At 41.2% G+C, this 18,529-nt stretch overlaps 1 protein-coding gene across 1 annotated transcript in view; it reads left to right on the top strand.

Annotated features, from left to right (window-relative positions):
- Positions 1 to 16,578, top strand: part of GYS2 (glycogen synthase 2) — a 134,717-nt gene extending 118,139 nt beyond the window's left edge. Inside the window, exons 13-16 of the mRNA XM_073621421.1 lie at positions 2,138 to 2,233; positions 6,899 to 7,062; positions 10,268 to 10,348; positions 16,148 to 16,578. Of these exons, the coding sequence (XP_073477522.1) occupies positions 2,138 to 2,233; positions 6,899 to 7,062; positions 10,268 to 10,348; positions 16,148 to 16,375 (569 nt within the window). The 3' untranslated portion in view covers positions 16,376 to 16,578. The remainder of the gene's footprint in view (positions 1 to 2,137; positions 2,234 to 6,898; positions 7,063 to 10,267; positions 10,349 to 16,147) is intronic.
- Positions 16,579 to 18,529: the final 1,951 nt, after the last annotated feature.

The following is an 18,529-nucleotide window of genomic DNA, read 5'->3' as shown; positions in this document are numbered from 1 at the left end:
CAGGTGGGTCTCCCAGGATAAGAAGACACACAGGTGGGTTTCCAATGATAAGGAGGAGTACAGGTGGGTTTCCAAGGATAAGAAAGAGCACAGATAGGTCTCTCAGGATAAGAAGGAATACAGGTGGGTTTCCAAGGCTAAGAAGAGCACAGGTGGGTCTCCTAGGATAAGAAGGAGTACATGTGGGTTTCCAAGGATAAGAAAGAGCACCGGTGGGTCTCCTAGGACAAGAAGGCGTACAGGTGGGTTTCCAAGGATAAGAAAGAGCACAGGTGGGTCTCCTAGAATAAGGAGTACAGGTGGGTTTCCAAGGTTAAGAAGGAGTACAGGTGGGTATCCAAGTATTAGAAGGAGTACAGGTAGGTTTCCAAAGATAAAAAGGAGCACAGATGGGTCTCCCAGGATAAGAAGGAGTACAAATGGGTTTCCAAGGATAAGAAGGAGCACAGGTGTGTTTCCCAGGATAAGAAGGGGTACAGGTGGGTTTCCAAGGATACAAAGGAGCAAAGATGTGTTTTCCAGGATAAGAAGGAGTATTGGGGATCTCCTGGGATTATAGGGGCACAGGTGTTTTTCCCAGGATACAAAGTGGCTCAGTGGGTTTCCAGAATAAGAAAGGGCACAGGCAGAGTCCTCAAATGGAAAGTGGTACAGGTAGGGCTCCTGGGATAAGAATGTGCACTGGTGGGGCTCCTGGGATAAGAAGAAGCGCAGGATGGTTAGAAGAGAATGGAGCACCCTCTGTTTTTTTAACTCAGTTGCTTTGCTCTGTTCCCTATCACTAGCAGTCCTTTATCTAAACAAGTCTTCTATTATATGATGGTGACCGTAGAAAGGTGCCAAGGAAGTGAATGTGGATCAATTGTCTGGCACAGTGGTGTAGTGGGTAGCACTCTCACCTAGCAGTAAAAGGGTTGCTGGTTTGAATCCCAACCACGACACTACCTGCCTGGAGTTTGCATGTTCTCCCTGTGCCTGTGTGGGTTTCCTCCGGGTACTCCGGTTTCCTCCCACACTCCAAAAGACATGCTGGTAGGTTAACTGGTTTCTGTCCAAAAATTGGCCCTAGTATATGAATGTGAATTGGAGACCTTGGATTGTGGGCTCCTTGAGGGTAGGGGCCAATGTGAGTGTGCAATGTATGTGTGGAGTGCTGTGTAAATTGACTGCGCTATATGGGTACCTTAAATATATAATAATATAATAGATGAGTATCTTAATGAGACACAATGTACAGGGACAATTGTAGACATACACACTCACTCAGGATGGACTGGTGTCTTTATTCAACCTTACTATCTATGTATTGGAGGTGGATGTAAAGCTGGTGACAGAGATAAGGATTCAGAATTGAGAGGTATGTGAAGAATTCTTGAGTGATCAGCAGAAGAGGAAGCTTGGGCACTTCCACAGGAGAGGGGTACAAAAATGGCAGGGCACGCAACCTATGCTACTAAAGTAGTTCACAGCTGAGGGAGGGGGGTGTACAGTTTGGAATCTTTTTCTTGATTGCTAAAGAACTTTGTCCCATCAGTGATTGGAGTGCAGGAAGATAATTTAAGCTGCAGCTCAAGGTGGGGAAGACAAGGCCTTCCACTGTGTAGGTGACAGAGCCTGAGTTGTCAATTCACATATCCCTGCGCTGGGATCATTCAGTTTAGGTGGGTTTTACTGATTAACAAACCTGTTCCATTCTAACGAGACCAAATCTGTGAGTTCTTTACTATCAAATGCTAACAGGAATGGCATTGCAACAGCACTGTACAAAGTGCAACACGTTACCATGCATTGAAGTTTGATAAAACATGTGTTACTGGAACACATGGGTGTGAAGGGGTCCTTGACCTAGACCTCAGAGCAAATACTGAGCTCTCCCTCTAAAACTGCCAATGGCCTGGCTTTCACAATATGCAAATCAGGCGTTCTGACACCATACTGACTTTATTTGCTGCATGCTTGTGGTGGGCAGAAGCCACAGACAGCCAGGTAATTGGTATTTTAAGAAGAAGATCAGATAGATCATTGATAATAATTAAAAAAATTGAATAACATGTGCTGAAAAAAACCTTTAAACTATGATAACCCCTACTAGAAGGCTCCCGGTGTACTTACCTGTGCTGTATTTGTCATGTTCCAGCGGAGTGTACGGTGATGGGTATTCCTAGCGTCACAACCAACCTATCCGGATTTGGCAGTTTCATGCAGGAGCACGTTGCTGACCCAGCTGCTTATGGTAAGAAAATACTCAATATACAGTAAATTCAGAAAACATCTGAATTTCTTAAGGTTGATGCCACATGGGAGCTTTTGGGGCAGAATAGGAATTGAAAACTTAACCCCGGTATAAGCAAATATTGTCTAAATACAAGAGTCATATGTATTCTTACTTGAATCTTGGTGTGCTTTGTGTATTTCTTCCATATCTGTGCAGTACTCCAGTTTGAAACTTGCAATTCCTGTGCAGAAGTTTCCTGTAATAAAGACCTGACATTGCTACTCTCTGTCCTTGTGCAGGTTGACTGGTCTTGTCTCTGCCACCACCTGTAGTTTTCCGCAAGCATCTATATACATTCTCACAGCACTATCCACAAATAATTTTTCACCAATTAATCAGTGCAATAAACATTTTAAAATAAAAATGCAATAAAATCAATATAACATGATCAGATTTTTCACAGATAAAGTGATATAGTGTAAATGTGTAAATATTTCAAAGTGAGCCACTTTAATCTCTGCTTTATAGCAAAAAGAATCATGCGTGCTTGCAAGCAAATCTTATGGTAAGAAAATACTCAATATACAGTAAATTCAGAAAACATCTGAATTTCTTAAGGTTGATGCCACATGGGAGCTTTTGGGGCAGAATAGGAATTGAAAACTTAACCCCGGTATAAGCAAATATTGTCTAAATACAAGAGTCATATGTATTCTTACTTGAATCTTGGTGTGCAAAGATGCTTTCCGCTCTCCAGCTCCTCTCTCCTCTCAGTTACCTTCTACCCTTTAAACCGCTTTTTATGACACTGTTCAAAGCTCGCCTCTGAGTACATGTATGAACAGAAAGGGAACCTTCCATAGTGTAACGCTGCTTTATTTAAAAAATACACTCATTGATAAAACTCACTTGATAACTGCAGGTAATGATCAAATGAACCTGAAAGCACCGCCATGGCGTGCACTCCATGGGCTGGATGTGACGTCACCGCAACCGGAAACTCCGCCCAGCCTTGGTGGTAGGGGCCTTCTAGATCCATCCCACACCTCTGCTCTCTGTACAACCTATGTACAGCATGATGATGTCACTACTACTTTTACAAAGTAATGTCTGGGCTTATAAAGGCATTTGGTTCACACAAAGTGAACTTATATCCTTTGTGGCTAATGAGGAATTAATGTAAAGGAAGTTTTTGTGCCTGGAGTTCAAATTTAAATTGGTAGTAAACTCTCGTTGTTTATTTTTACCCACAGGTGAGCTTATATTAAAGCTTACCTGTAGGTAAAATATCGTGCACCGCACAGATGTCTGTGAAATCGCAGACGAAATCGGGACTGACATGCGAGAGTGAAGTCGTGCGAGTTCAGCTGAACTCGCACGGCTTCATTCCCGCAGCTCAGTGTGAACCTGGGCTCAAATTGAGCAAAAGTAGGGAAAAATTCTTGTTTATAGATGTCAAATTAATCTGCTTAGAAAATATTCTGGGATTATTACAGTTTTCAACTATTTCCAAGATATTAAAAGGATGAAGGGGGAAAAAAATGAAAATAAATAAATAAATAAATAAACATAATATAAAGGTAATTCCAAAAAAAATTAATTGTAATATTCTAAACATAATGAAAAGTTACAACCCAATAAATAGTGAAAGAAGTGAATATTTTGAGAGGGGAAAATAATCTGAGGCAGAAAAATTCATACTTGTGTCCTGGCTGGACTAGCCCCTTGGTAAAAGAACAAACACTTCTTGCAAAGCAAAGGTTTATTTATCACATGTGGGAAAACAATAAAACAGTAGGCTAGTAGGTTATTGTTCTGGCTCTACAGCAGCTGTGTTTTATGTACTGACTACGTCACAAAGACATGAGATGATATTATATAACATATTACAGAGCCAATAAGATGTACCTATTTAACATATTTTTTTCCGTTAAGTTCAAAGCTCTTGTTACCTTCTGGATGAAGGCCACGGATGCCAGCTATTATGATTGATCCATTGATGTACACTAACTTATGACCTGTTGGAGGCCAGATAAGGCATATGTTCCGATTAAGCAGTAGATATAATTAACATATGACCAGATAATGAATCTGAACGAATAATGAATAATAATAATAATAATAATAATAATAATGAATGAATAATGAATCTGTGTGAATAATGAATCTAAACTGTTATCTCAACTGTATAGCAAATATCCATGAAAGGATAAGAAGGACGTGACAGTCTTTAAGTTGATAAAAATAGTCTTCAGCAAAACAGAAAAGTCTCTCTTGTATTTAGATCAAAAGCCTTGCAAATGTCCATAAGTTTCCAGTTTGTACAAAACCCACATAATTTTCCCTCCTCAAGTTCATTTCCTGAACTTCTAAACACTTCCAAGGATTTGTACCTACCCATGTAGCCAGAGGAGATCCACCACCCCATAAAAGCTTGCCTCTTGGTAAAGACAGAAGTTAGCATCCACAGACAGACTGGAACTGATGTTGCAAAGAAACAAAGAAGTCATCCTTCAGGTTATTTAAGTCTTTAGGTTGGCACATCAGATCTCTCTCGATGTTCACTGGAATTCTCAGGCCTTGAGGTGGCATCATGGCTTCTCCTCTGAGAATTCATAGGAACCTTCACAAAAGTCTCTTTCAACCTTCAGCATTGGAAGAGTAGAGAAATGTCTTACTGGGATGATGGCTTGGCAGAATTACCGCGATCAATTTAGGACCTCCTGTTGCTTTAAACCAGCAAGGATCTCCACGCAAAGATTTAATAATTTCCTCAGGTAGCATCCGGACAAAAGCGTGAACAGGGGGCAGATACTCTCCAGTCAACATGAATAACTACAAAATCAAATAAACTACTAAATTAAGTCCTTCTTAACCTATGGAGGATTTTGCCATTTAAGAATGTTTGCCACCCTTCCCAAAATATTGAGCACCAGCCGCCACTGGTTGCCACCTGTCCAGGATTCAATCAGACAGTATGGGTTTCGAATCATGTGTCCGGGTTTCATCCAGTCTGAAACCCGGGCACGTTATTCAGACAGGGCTGTGGCTAACCAAGTAACCAAGACAGTCACATAAAAATCTGTTGCTATCCGGGAGCTGTCGGCGGCTGTCTGGGGGATGGTTTGGCATCACTGGGGGGCGGGGCGATGATCTCAGCAAGAGCAATTTGGCCACAGACACTGTTCATCATGGCGCACTATGCATGCTGCATTACTACTATCCTTGGTCCACCCAAAGGTGTCCCAGGTCTTTTATAATACTATAGTGTATACTACAAGAAAAAAATTGCCATGCGCCACTAAAGTGTTCAGGTTTGACTTGAAGAAAAGGTGGCAACCCTATTTGTAGTAATGATTTATGCTGTGAGATAATGTGATTGTGATTCATACAGGACTTAGATATGAGGCAATCCACTCCCTTACTGCATTCAGCAGTTCAATAATTAGTTTTTAATGTTCTAACTCTTCATCCTCAGAACCCCCGTTTGCATTCAGCCTGAGGCCCAGTGGTTCAGTGTGATGTCCAGTCAGCCATAGATCACAGCACTGGGTCACTATGGGTGCTGCACAGGGCTGAACATTCCTGCGTGTCCATTTTAAATACATAGTATGACATACAGTAGCAGTCTCTTGTAATATTCAGGACTAAATACACCTGAACCTCCATAGCCCACTTGTATAGTGCTCTTCATAAATCTTCATGTCTGACAGTTGATAACACTTTTTATAAAATAATTAATAAGTGTACAATTCATAAAACGGTAGAAAATATTCAGCAGTTTACTGATTACATGTACATAGAAGTAAATGTGTTGAAATAATGAAATAGGAGAAGGAAAGACAGGAGATTGCAACCAGTTTATAGGACACTGTTAAAGACTGGTGTCACATTACGAGAAAGCGCTAGAGACTTCAGCAATATCACAAGAGACTGTTAAAGACTTTTGTCAAATTACAGTATAGGTAGAGTTGCCAAGTCACAAGAGGCTGAGAGATTACTGAAACGTTACTAGAGACTGCTGCAGTGTTACTACAGACTGCTGAAGACCAATGCTGTTTTACTAGAGACTGATGCCCTCTTACAAGAAACTGCTAGAGACAACTACAGTGTTGCAAAGAGACTGCTAGAGTCTGCTGTAATTGTCACTTCTAGAGACTAACGCAGTGTTACTAGAGACTGATGTCTTGTTACAGAGCCTACTGCAGTGTTAAAAGAGATTTCTGGATAATTCTGCAGGTACTATAGACTACTGCAGTGTCACATCAGAGTGCTTGAGACCAATGCAGACTTTAGCCAAATCACAGGATAGGTAGAGAGTAGAGACTGATGCCTTGTTACCAGAGACTGCAGAAACTGATGCCATGCCACTACAGAGTTCCATAGATCAGTGCAGCGTTACTAGAGACATCAGCCTTCTTACTAGAGACTGCTAGAGTCCACTACAGTGTTATTAGCGACTACAGGAGACTGCTGCCAAGTTGCTGAACAGGAGCACAGAGAAAGTTGAGCATTCTGCATAATAAATACAAAGCAAATACCAGCCCTGAACCCAACCACTGCACTGCAAACAAATGCATGGCCCAGTTCATGTAAAACCATCCCACCCAAAAGGTTCAAATAATCACAGGAAAAAGTGAATATGAAAATGGTAAAGGTTGGTTTTTCACACTTCATTTTCAGGGATTTACATTGTGGATCGGAGGTTCCGCTCACCTGATGAATCATGTAACCAGCTGACCCAGTTCTTGTACACCTTTTGCCAACAATCCCGACGCCACAGAATAATCCAGAGAAACCGAACAGAACGATTGTCAGATCTGCTAGACTGGAGATATCTAGGCCGGGTAAGTGTTGACTAATAGATATGTAAAAAACCGCGCCAATCCAAACCATCAAGGTAGCAGCCAACACTACAAAACGACTAATTTGTGCACAGTAACTAAGTGGTATAAGTGTAGCGCTAAAAGTGAAAAACGAAAGCAAAATTTTAGATGAATAATGTGAATACGGGTGGAGGATAAAAAGTAGTCAATCTACATCTGAAAAGACGAGTGACCCCGTTTGATCCTAGACCCAAAGAATATGTATGATGAGTGATTATGAAAATAAGTTTAACCACATCTAAAGGCACGTGAGACACTCTTTCTTCTCAGAGAAAGTACAAAAAAATCACAATGTATATGGTAGATCGTGACGATAAATTCTATACTGAAATATCCAGATTTGTGAAAATAAATTTGCATAAATAGTAACAAAAAATGTCCGCAATGTTGGTGGGGAGATATGACTCCCAAGTGAACAACATAAATCTGACGAATTAGTCCATATAATGCAAACAGTAATTGGCCCAACTTGAATCCAAAGCAGATATCATCACCATAGACATCCAGATCAAAGTAAGGGATAAATTACTCTTACCGACTTCGGTGGACTCACAGGCCGTGGGCGGTGAGTCAAATAGGCTTGTACTGTCTTAGGATGGATGACAGTATGAGAATGGTTTGTACATCAGATGGAGGACTGGGGACCGACCCAGACGATTTCCACGGTCAGCGTCTTTGTCAGCAAACATGGACCACGTGTAAAGAGAAAACAGGGAGCCTCCACATAGTGTAAATCCAAAGATTATTGACAAATGATGTTTATTAGATCACTTAAGATCGTCAAACAGTCCATAAAAAATTGTAGAATCGATTCAAATTGCAAAGATGGGTATGAGAACAATAAGCGTGGTATAGGTGGCTGGGTATAGCAAGAAACCCAGCCACCTATACCACGCTTATTGTTCTCATACCCATCTTTGCAATTTGAATCGATTCTACAATTTTTTATGGACTGTTTGACGATCTTAAGTGATCTAATAAACATCATTTGTCAATAATCTTTGGATTTACACTATGTGGAGGCTCCCTGTTTTCTCTTTACACGTGGTCCATGTTTGCTGACAAAGACGCTGACCGTGGAAATCGTCTGGGTCGATCCCCAGTCCTCCATCTGATGTACAAGCCATTCTCATACTGTCATCCATCCTAAGACAGTACAAGCCTATTTGACTCACCGCCCACGGCCTGTGAGTCCACCGAAGTCGGTAAGAGTAATTTATCCCTTACTTTGATCTGGATGTCTATGGTGATGATATCTGCTTTGGATTCAAGTTGGGCCAATTACTGTTTGCATTATATGGACTAATTCGTCAGATTTATGTTGTTCACTTGGGAGTCATATCTCCCCACCAACATTGCGGACATTTTTTGTTACTATTTATGCAAATTTATTTTCACAAATCTGGATATTTCAGTATAGAATTTATCGTCACGATCTACCATATACATTGTGATTTTTTTGTACTTTCTCTGAGAAGAAAGAGTGTCTCACGTGCCTTTAGATGTGGTTAAACTTATTTTCATAATCACTCATCATACATATTCTTTGGGTCTAGGATCAAACGGGGTCACTCGTCTTTTCAGATGTAGATTGACTACTTTTTATCCTCCACCCGTATTCACATTATTCATCTAAAGTGTTGACTAATATCTGGACTTCTTCTTTATAATAAATCATTGCATGGTGATTGGTGCCACTTCTCTTGTCCTGTATGTTGAGTGTAATTCTCAGTATCTGTCCTTATTCTGTATGTATGGACTCTGCACAGTACCACTTCTCTTGTCCTATATGCTGGGTGTAATTCTCAGTATCTGTTCTTATTATTTGTCATAATTTACTTTCTCATCTCTTGTAGTTTTACATGCATGCTGGAAGTAATTCTCAGTATTTACACTCAAAGACAGCATACTATAAAGTTCTGGAAAAAAAAATGCGCTTGTGAAAAAAATTGTAAACACAAACTAAATGTGAAAGAAAAAGCAGCACCACCAATGTGAGATACTTTCACAATAAATGTCCAACAGCAATAAAAGTGTTGCACTAATAACGTGAAAAAAAGGGGAAACAAAAAATATATATATTATAGTCCGAAGTGATCAGTCATTCAGGTGAATGATAAAATCCAATTATCAGGTTCCAAAACGATATTGTGGATAAGTGGATCCAAAGTCCCTCAACCAGGTGAGTATACCGCCACCACAATGCAAAATTGACTCTTACCAAAGAGCCTGGACCCTTTGCTACAGAGTGTCAAACTGGCTTGATGTAATATCCTCAGCGTAAGTCACCAACTTGGGATAGAAGAAGGAAACACCTGACAATCAATAGCAAGGTATCCAGAGAACTCCTCTCCCAAATTGTCCCAATGGCCTGATATTCCTTTACATTGTCCACCGTAAAATTAAACCAGGCACAGAAGCGGGGACTACATGTATCAGGTCTGATAAACAGGTCATACTAAAACTCTGTGATGTAGTCTACTCTGCCCAGATTGCCAAGGCTCCTCTGGAAAGTGTGGTTCTAACTCTAAGTCATTATAAAGTTCTGGAGTCAATGATAAAAAGTCCACTGTTACATGGGTGCCTGAAAACATAAAGCGTAAATCCCAATAAAACATAAAGGGAGAACGCATTATACTGACCCACAATAAAGGTTACATATAATTCTCAATATCTGTTCCTATTTTGTATGTATGGACTGTGCACATTAAAGCAAGCCATACATGGATAGAAATCCATCCAGTTCAACAGGGACTCAATCCATGTATGTGCAGGCTTATTTTACCCAAGTTGATCCATTGATTGACCTGGGAGAAACCAGCCTGTCTGATTTTTTTATATATTTTATAGCCTCTAGCAGTAATCCTTGTGTTCTGCCAGCCAGTAGGGCTCCCTGCGTGCCCCGCTGACAGAAAACAATAGCGCTGCGGGGGGACAGTCAAGCAATTTTCTCTCCTTCCACCCATGTTAGAAGTAAAGATAGTGGAGTTTATCTATGGGCTGCTTAACACTTTTCTTTCCCCTAAATGTTGGGTGTCATTTTCAGTATCTGTTCTTATTCTGTATGTATGGACTCTACACAGTAACACTTCTCTTGTCTTGTATGCTGGGTGTACTTTTTCACCTACTGTTTTTATGCAATAATGTATTTTCTCATCTCTTATAGTTCTACAGGCATGCACGTCACCTGGCTCTCTGCCGAATGTTTCCAGACAAGTTTGAGATGGAGCCTAGCGCACCACCAAAGGTGAGTACCGGAATATATCCCCAATTTCTGGATACACAGAACCCTGTACCATGGCTTTAGTACTGATAATTACAAAATTTAGATCTTTATATGTCATGCAATTTGTTATTTGTGTGAGGGCAGAGCTGCAGTGAGCTCAGAGAGGGGGCAGAGCTAGAACCAGGGAACAAAGGCCCCAGATTCTGGGCCAATCAGAAGAAGGTACTGTCAGGAATAGGGCAGCCAAGTGGGGAAAATGAATGCCAAGATAAAATGAGAGACACTTGGAATGCAGGATGCTGCCCCCACCACCACCACCACCAGGTGAGATTAACCCTTCCACTATTACATGTCATATAGGTTATATTACTAGGCAATTTGTGGTCATCAGTTAATAGTAAGACTTCCTCTCTGCTGTACTGGAACTTCTGCAAATCAGAATTCAGCTCAGGAATCTGTCTTCCATCCCCGGGTCCATCTTTCTTTATCTCTCCTGTAAATATCATTTTATTGTGTCCAGATCAATAGAACCATAAAAGGTGTGCGAAGAGGAAGTGCTGACATCGCTTCAACGCTGACAGCCGCTCATAACTTATACACTAAGGTGGATTTAACGCCAATTAACTTCCATGTAGTGGGTAATAAAAGTGGCAGATGGATTGGAGGATGCAAATTATGTTTTCTGGGTTTTGGAGGCTGAGGAGAGCACAACTCAACAAGAAATAATCCGCTTTATAATACTGTAGATTCAGATGGCTGAGGGGACAGGGGGCTGATACCATGAATTTTAGCTCATTTTCATACAGTAGTAAGGACAACAGTGATTATTTATAAAAATTCAAAAGATCCTCATCTTTCACTTTTTTGCACATTCCCTGATATTACAACTAAATTATCAGATGCTTCCAAATTGTAGGGCTCAATGGTGCCATGCATTAAGGCACTCATTCATTTTGAATAGTGTGCCAATGCATGGCAATTTTAACAGACATACTGCATGCTTATGTACACTGTAGTGCACAACAACCCAAGTGAGGTTGTGCTGCACTGCATAGGTACGTTGGGGAGCCATTCAAAAGGAATTGCACTGAATTTTATGTGTTTTAACATGCACCACTGCAACACAATCATGTGAATGGGCTCTAAAAGTTTGAAACTCGGAGTTGAAATTATCTGATATGGTGTAGAGCAAATAAAATGAGTATTAGACCCAGATTAAATATTCCATATATATGCCATGGCCAGGATGGCAAGGTTCTGCTGCAGATGTAAGTAAGGATGGTGACCACAGATCAAGGAGTCACTTCATTGTCTTTTTTTATTTTTGGGGCCACTCAGGGTACCCATTCATCAGGCGAAGACCATAGCGTTAAAATGTTGTGTATCTTAGCCTACCTTCACACCTGAGCAGGGAGATTTTCAGGTGTTTTTAGGCATACTTTTGTTGAGCGTTTTCACGTTTTATTGATTTAGAAGCTTATTTCAACTGTTTTACATGCGTATTTAAGCTTCAGTCATTTTTGTTTTAGCCAATGGAAAGCATTACAAGGTACAAAAAAAAAACGGCTGGAAGAATTGTACAAAAATACTCAATTTGTGCATTTTTAGACTTTTCATGGTTACTCTGATTGAAAAAAGAAAAAGTCTATCCAGTTCAACCCACAGAGAAAAGAAAAAACACACACACATCAAAAACCACCATATACACAATCCTGCACTCACAGTTGATCCAGAGGAAGGCAAACAAACAAGCAGGATCCAATTTGCTCCAGTGGGGAAAAGAATTCCTTCTTGATCCCGCAAGAGGCAATTGAATATTTTTTGGATCAACTGTACCTATTAATATTAGTATCCAGTTATTTTATGTGCATTTAGGAAAGAATCCCGGCCTTTACTTAAAACAATCTGGGCAGAACCACCTCTGGAGGGAGTGTATTCCACATTTTCCCAGCTCTTACTGTGAAGAAGCTTTTCCATATTTGGAGGTTAAATCTCTTTCCCTCCAGACTTAAACAGCATCTCCTTGTCCACTGTGATGACCTTAAAGTGAATAACTCTACACCAAGTTCACTATATGGCTCATTTATGTATTTATGCATGTTGATCATATCCCCCCTTAATCTCCTCTTCTGAAGAAAGAATAAATTCAGTTCCTCTAATCTTTCCTCATAGCTGAGCTTCTTCATGCCTCTTATCAGTTTGATTGCCCTTCCCTGCACTTTCTCCAGTTCCCCGATATCCTTTTTGTCAACTAGCGCCCAAAACTAAACTGCTCGTGTAGCTTTTGGAGCATTAGGTGTTGAGCTACAAGAGCCCAAGCCCACAAATGTGAACAGCCACCATTGAAATACATGGGATTTTGGATGTTGAGCATTTTGGAGCTTCGTGCTATGAAGCACTCGGGTGTGAATAGGGCGTCATTGTAAACAAATAAAAGCAGATATTAGAAGGGCATTTTACCTGTATGTATTTATTATAACACACCAAGATGCAGCAAAGATTGTTTTAGGGATGCAAAATCACCTTCACCACATTAGCATCATACTGGTGAAATGCAATATAAACAAATCTAAGACATTATAGAAATTAAAAGAGAAGTATGGGCATTTGAAAAAAATCAACATTATACTCACCTAGGAGGATGCAGCATTGATCCAATGCTGCATCTGTCCCCTGCCGGCTATGCAGTGAGAACTGAGTGATCAAACGCTGATCGCTCAGTTTTCCCCCTCCGCTCTGAGCAGAGAGCTGTAAATGTTAGTCACCGGCTCTCTGCTATGCCCCTCCAGCGCTCACTGGAATGCTGGGCTGTGGAGGGGGCAGGAACGGCTGGCTCAGGCTCTTAGCGGAGAGGCTTAGCCAGCTGCCGGTCCAGGGTTCTGGGTGGATACTGACCATATGGTTGGGACATCTCCAGAGCCTGGGCTGGCCCTGTGACATCAGCCGACAGTGGGCTTTAGCCCGCTGTCAGCTGAAAACAGATTACAGGACTACAGAACAAACTGTACTCCTGCGAGCCACAGGAGAAGTATAGCCAGCTGTGTTTGAATTGTGATTGAAGTTAAAGGTATAAGGGAGACCTTCCAATCGGGACACGTGTTCAGTGACAACTGGACTTCCTGTTGAGTCTACAAGACAGGAAATGAAGAGAAATCTCCATAACAGGACAGAGACAACAAAAAATAACCTGATCTCTAACCTATCCAAAACTCAACTTCATAAAGCTGTGGAGACCGGGTGTGATATTACAGACTACTAAAAAACTTCATGGAGGCACACAGGGCATGTATAGTGTGCCCTGTCCTTCTGTTTATAAACATTGTTCAGATAGAGAGATACAAAGTAATATTGTCTATAAACATTGTTCAGGCATGAGATAGAGATACAAAGTAAGGGTTCACATGGAGCCGGGCCCACTCCTAATAATAGGGGATCAATGAGCAGATCCTCTCTTGAATCAGAGCTTCACAGGATGGAAGTCAGGTTTTTGACATCTGTGCATGCCCATTCAGTTTGTGCCTGGCGGACACGGGTGAACCCATGATAGCTCTATGGGTGGCTGGATGTAAATGAACTCTGGTGTCCATTTACATCAGGGTACCTCTGATCCATTGCGTTTAGGTTCAGAAAAGCAGAAAAGGATGTAGTCTCAACATTTTTGAGATTAGAGATACTGTTACTTTTGTATCCACTATGTTTCACTCATCTGCAGATTAAATGATTGAGCCTTTGGCTCGGTTGACACTGCTCCAAAGCGTCCTCTTCTTGGGTGCCCCGCTGGCGCTCTTGGCTCCTCCACTATGTCCAGTGCCCCCATGGGAAGCCGTTTCCCATGGTGGTACTTGTACGTGCTCATTGCCCGGCCCTGCTGCTGCGTCCATTGACACAGACAGCGGGACTCAGCCCTGACCCTTGCTTCCTCGTCATTGGCTTTAATTGACAGCCAATGGTATCTCAGTAAAGCCAGTGATACCCAGAAGCGAGGGGAGAGAGGAGCTGCAGCTGTGTACAGGGCTGGGTCGAATGAGGGCTCAGGTAAGTAAAAGAAGGGTGAGAGGGGATGCTGATGTCTAAACATTTTTTTACCTCAATACAAGGAATGCAAGTGTTACTAAACCCAGGACCCTGCATTCACTATATCTGGTCTTCCACAGTACACAGAACATGCAATTATTTTAGTAAAAATAAACTGCTAAATATCCTTTCTCATCAGAAGTATATAGCAGTCTTGTGATTTCTATCAGTTCCTGGTGAAGCTTTATAGGAGGGGTTTTCATATTGCACTGAGCTGTCCTGTGAGGCTGCATGACTCCTGATCCTCTGTCTGAACATGTCTGGACAGTGCTGATTGGCCCTGTGCTGATCACATGCACTCTCCCAAGAAAAAAAACCTCTCTAGCAATACACACCAAACTGAGAATGCGCAGCTTGACTCCAAAGGCCCCTTTCACACGTGCGGACAGTATGTCTGTATTTCATCCATCCGTTTTCGGATGAAATACAGACATACATGCATCCCTATGGGATAGCGGGTGTCAGCGGATGAACATCTGCTGACACCCGATATCATCCGTCCCCGCTATGGTCCGATTCTGAAGACGGAGGAAAATTCTATTTTTCTATCCGTCTGTAGAGCGGATCGGATGAACACAGACAGACGGTCCGTGTTCATCCGATCCCCCATGGGGAGAGCGGAGATTTGACAGCCTTTTACACAATGCAGAGGATTAACCCCGTAGGTTTCACAGTGAGTATGAGTATAACAAGCATGCTTCACTGCATATGCAGACTGATTTTACTGTTGTTTTTAGTAACATTTGGTTTAGGCATTAGAACCACTTTAAATATAATTTTCCTAATATTTTATGTCACCTTTCTAACCATTAGCATAAAGGACCCATTTAGGTCTATGCATGTGCATAACAGTGCGTTTTTTGTGTTGTTAGGCAAATGTGTTGTTATGCTTCAACATGTGTTTAATTTTTGCGATAACATGCGTTTTAAAGTGCAGTTTCAAAGCACTTTTTTGTTATTCAGAATTTGCAGTAGATAGGGTTACGGGTGATGACCAAAGCTTTCTAATACTTATTGCCAATGCATCAAACTGCGACATGTTATGATGCTTGGATGCATTTCTATTCAGGTCTATGGGCTTCCCAAAGTACTAAAACAATTACAAAAAAAGAAAAAGCCATATTTTTCAATATGCACTGCACTGCAGAGATAAGATGGGAAGAGAAACACTATTTTTATTATGGGAAAGATGGACACATTTTAGCATGCTGAAACATTGGCATCAAAATGTAAGTGTAAATGGGCATTTAGTCCTTTCTTCTTGTTTTTTACATTGCTTTGTTTGTTAAATTGTCACATTTAACAAAAGCACAAAAGTGAAAAAATATATATATTTAATTTTTACTCTTGGCAAAGTTATTGCAGAACAGGCCCATAACATAAATGTAAAAATTCATTGACTCACAACCATTATATGAAGTTGTGCTATTTAGCACTATCCATGAAAGATCCAATCCCAGTGTGAAAGGATGATAAAAAGGCCAACTGATAAACATAAATTAATAAATGACAAAGAAACAGAGATTAATGGTGTTTCTTTTAAATTTGTCCTTTATGTCTATGCCCCCTTTTGGATTTAATTTCACTTCCTGTGTGGTCACAGGGACAGGAAGTGAGGAAAAATCCTGCTCAGTAGGGACACTGACAGCAATAAAAACCTAAGGCTTCAACTTTTCCATTTAAAAAAAAAAAAAGAGTTGTCTGTATTCCATGTAAAATCCATATATTTCGAATTATTTATTACAGACGGAGGGATTCCGCTTCCCCAGACCTTCCTCAGTTCCCCCCTCACCAGCCACCTCCCGGCCGTCCAGTCCTCATTCTAGTGATGATGAGGATGAAGAAGAGGATGAGGATGTGAGATATGATGAGGATGAAGAAGCAGAGAGGGATCGTCAGAACATTAAGTCGTCATTTGGTGTGGGCCCGGTGCCTCGCGGGAGGAAGAAGCAGCACGGCGAGTACAGGAATTGAAATATCACACAGCAAGAAGCAGATATCTGCCTATACCTGTGCAAATGGGAGGGCCTGCAGCATGGTGGCACACAATATACAGTACCCCCCAGTGGCTGGGCAGAGATCAGTCATTTTGTGATGTCTGTAGTGTAGATGTGTAATGTGTAGGGTGACTTCTTCCATGATTGTATATTTGTAGTAAATAGACATTCCTGTGTTCACTGCGTTGTGCTTCTCCTCTTTTTACATTTCAAGATTTTCAGGATTTTTTTTAACAAAACCACAAAGACTTCACAATTGGCTGGATCTGATGCAGATCTTAGCAGAAATTCTGAAGGCCTATTCACACCATAATGCAGTGTGCTGAAATGTATGCTATGATGTGGGCTGAGGTTCATTTTGCACACACAGAAAAATAGGCCCTGCAGCCCATTTATTTTGGTCTTAGTACAGCAGCGCTATTCCAGGAGTTTGACCAGCGAATCCTGAGAATTACAAAATCAATGAGGGTTCCTTCACACAGATGCCGCAATTGCAATGCTTTGCTTCGGGACATTTTTAACATTGTTTGATAGGTGGCGCAGCCTGTTAAACTCGCTCATTGAGATCGATGAAGTTTCACTGCAAACATGAGCCAAATGCATGGCTCGCAGTTATAGCGCAGTCCCACAATGTAAAATTTCTATTTGGAAATTTTTTTAAAAAGTAAAAAAACAAAAAAAGCAGGCATTAGAAGGCAGCAGGTGCCTCCTGAATGCCTGCTAGCTGCTGTTATACCTCTCTCTGAAAAGCAAGCCATCTTGGCTTGCTTTTCAGAGGGTGGTAAGCATTACCGCAAATGTGAAAGAGTCAGAGACAAAGCCACTGAACGGCAAGAACTCTTTGCATATTTGGCTGGAGCTATAGGCATATCATAACAGTGGCCATTTACACTGGAAAGGTACATTTTATATCCTTCTAGAGCCGTCTATATGAAAATAAAAAAGTTCCTTGACTTTTTTTAATCATAATTTTGTATTTCCCATTGCCCAAAATTGTCAGAAATTGAGCTGGTGGGGGCGGGACTATTGTGCGAGTTGCAACCAGTGTAAGTTTCAGGCCATGGTTAAATTAAAGTGCTTTGAAATTTTCCACATTTTGTCATGTCCTAACCAAAAACGTAAATGTATTTTTATTGGGATTTTATGTGATAGACCAACACAAAGTGGCACATAATTGTGAAGTGGAAGGAAAATAATAAATAGTTTTACAAATATTTTACAAATAAATATGTGTAAAGTGTGGCGTGCATTTGTATTAAGCCCCACTGAGTCAATACTTTGTAGAACCACCGTTCACTGCAATTACAGCTGCAAGTCTTTTTGGGGATGTCTGTACCAGCTTTGCAGATCTATAGAGTGACATTTTTGCCTATTCTTCTTTGCAAAATAGCTCAAGCTCTGTCAGATTGGATGGAGAGCGTCTGTGAACAGCAATTTTCAAGTCTTCCCACAGATTCTCAATTGGATTTAGGTCTGGACTTTGACTGGGTCATTCTAACACATGAATATGCTTTGATCTAAACCATTCCATTGTAGCCCTGGCTGTATGTTTAGGGTCGTTGTTCTGCTGAAAGGTGAACCTCCACCCCAGTCTCAAGTCTTTTGCAGACTCTAATGCCCCGTACACACGGTCGGACTTTGTTCGGACATTCCGACAACAAAATCCTAGGATTTTTTCCGACGGATGTTGGCTCAAACTTGTCTTGCATACACACGGTCACACAAAGTTGTTGGAAAATCCGATCGTTCTAAACGCGGTGACGTAAAACATGTACGTCGGGACTATAAACGGGGCAGTGGCCAATAGCTTTCATCTCTTTATTTATTCTGAGCATGCGTGGTACTTTGTCCGTCGGATTTGTGTACACATGATCGGAATTTCCGACAACGGATTTTGTTGTCGGAAAATTTTATATCCTGCTCTCAAACTTTATGTGTCGGAAAATCCGATGGAAAATGTGTGATGGAGCCTACACACGGTCGGAATTTCCGACAACAAGGTCCTATCACACATTTTCCATCGGAAAATCCGACCGTGTGTACGGGGCATAACAGGTTTTCTTCTAAGATTGCCCTGTATTTGGCTCCATCCATCTTCCCATCAACTCTGACCAGCTTCCCTGTCCCTGCT

This window comes from Aquarana catesbeiana, linkage group LG03 (assembly GCF_042186555.1).
Source record: "Aquarana catesbeiana isolate 2022-GZ linkage group LG03, ASM4218655v1, whole genome shotgun sequence".
Classification (NCBI taxonomy): Eukaryota; Metazoa; Chordata; class Amphibia; order Anura; family Ranidae; genus Aquarana; species Aquarana catesbeiana.
This window is presented reverse-complemented; position numbering and strand designations above follow the sequence as displayed.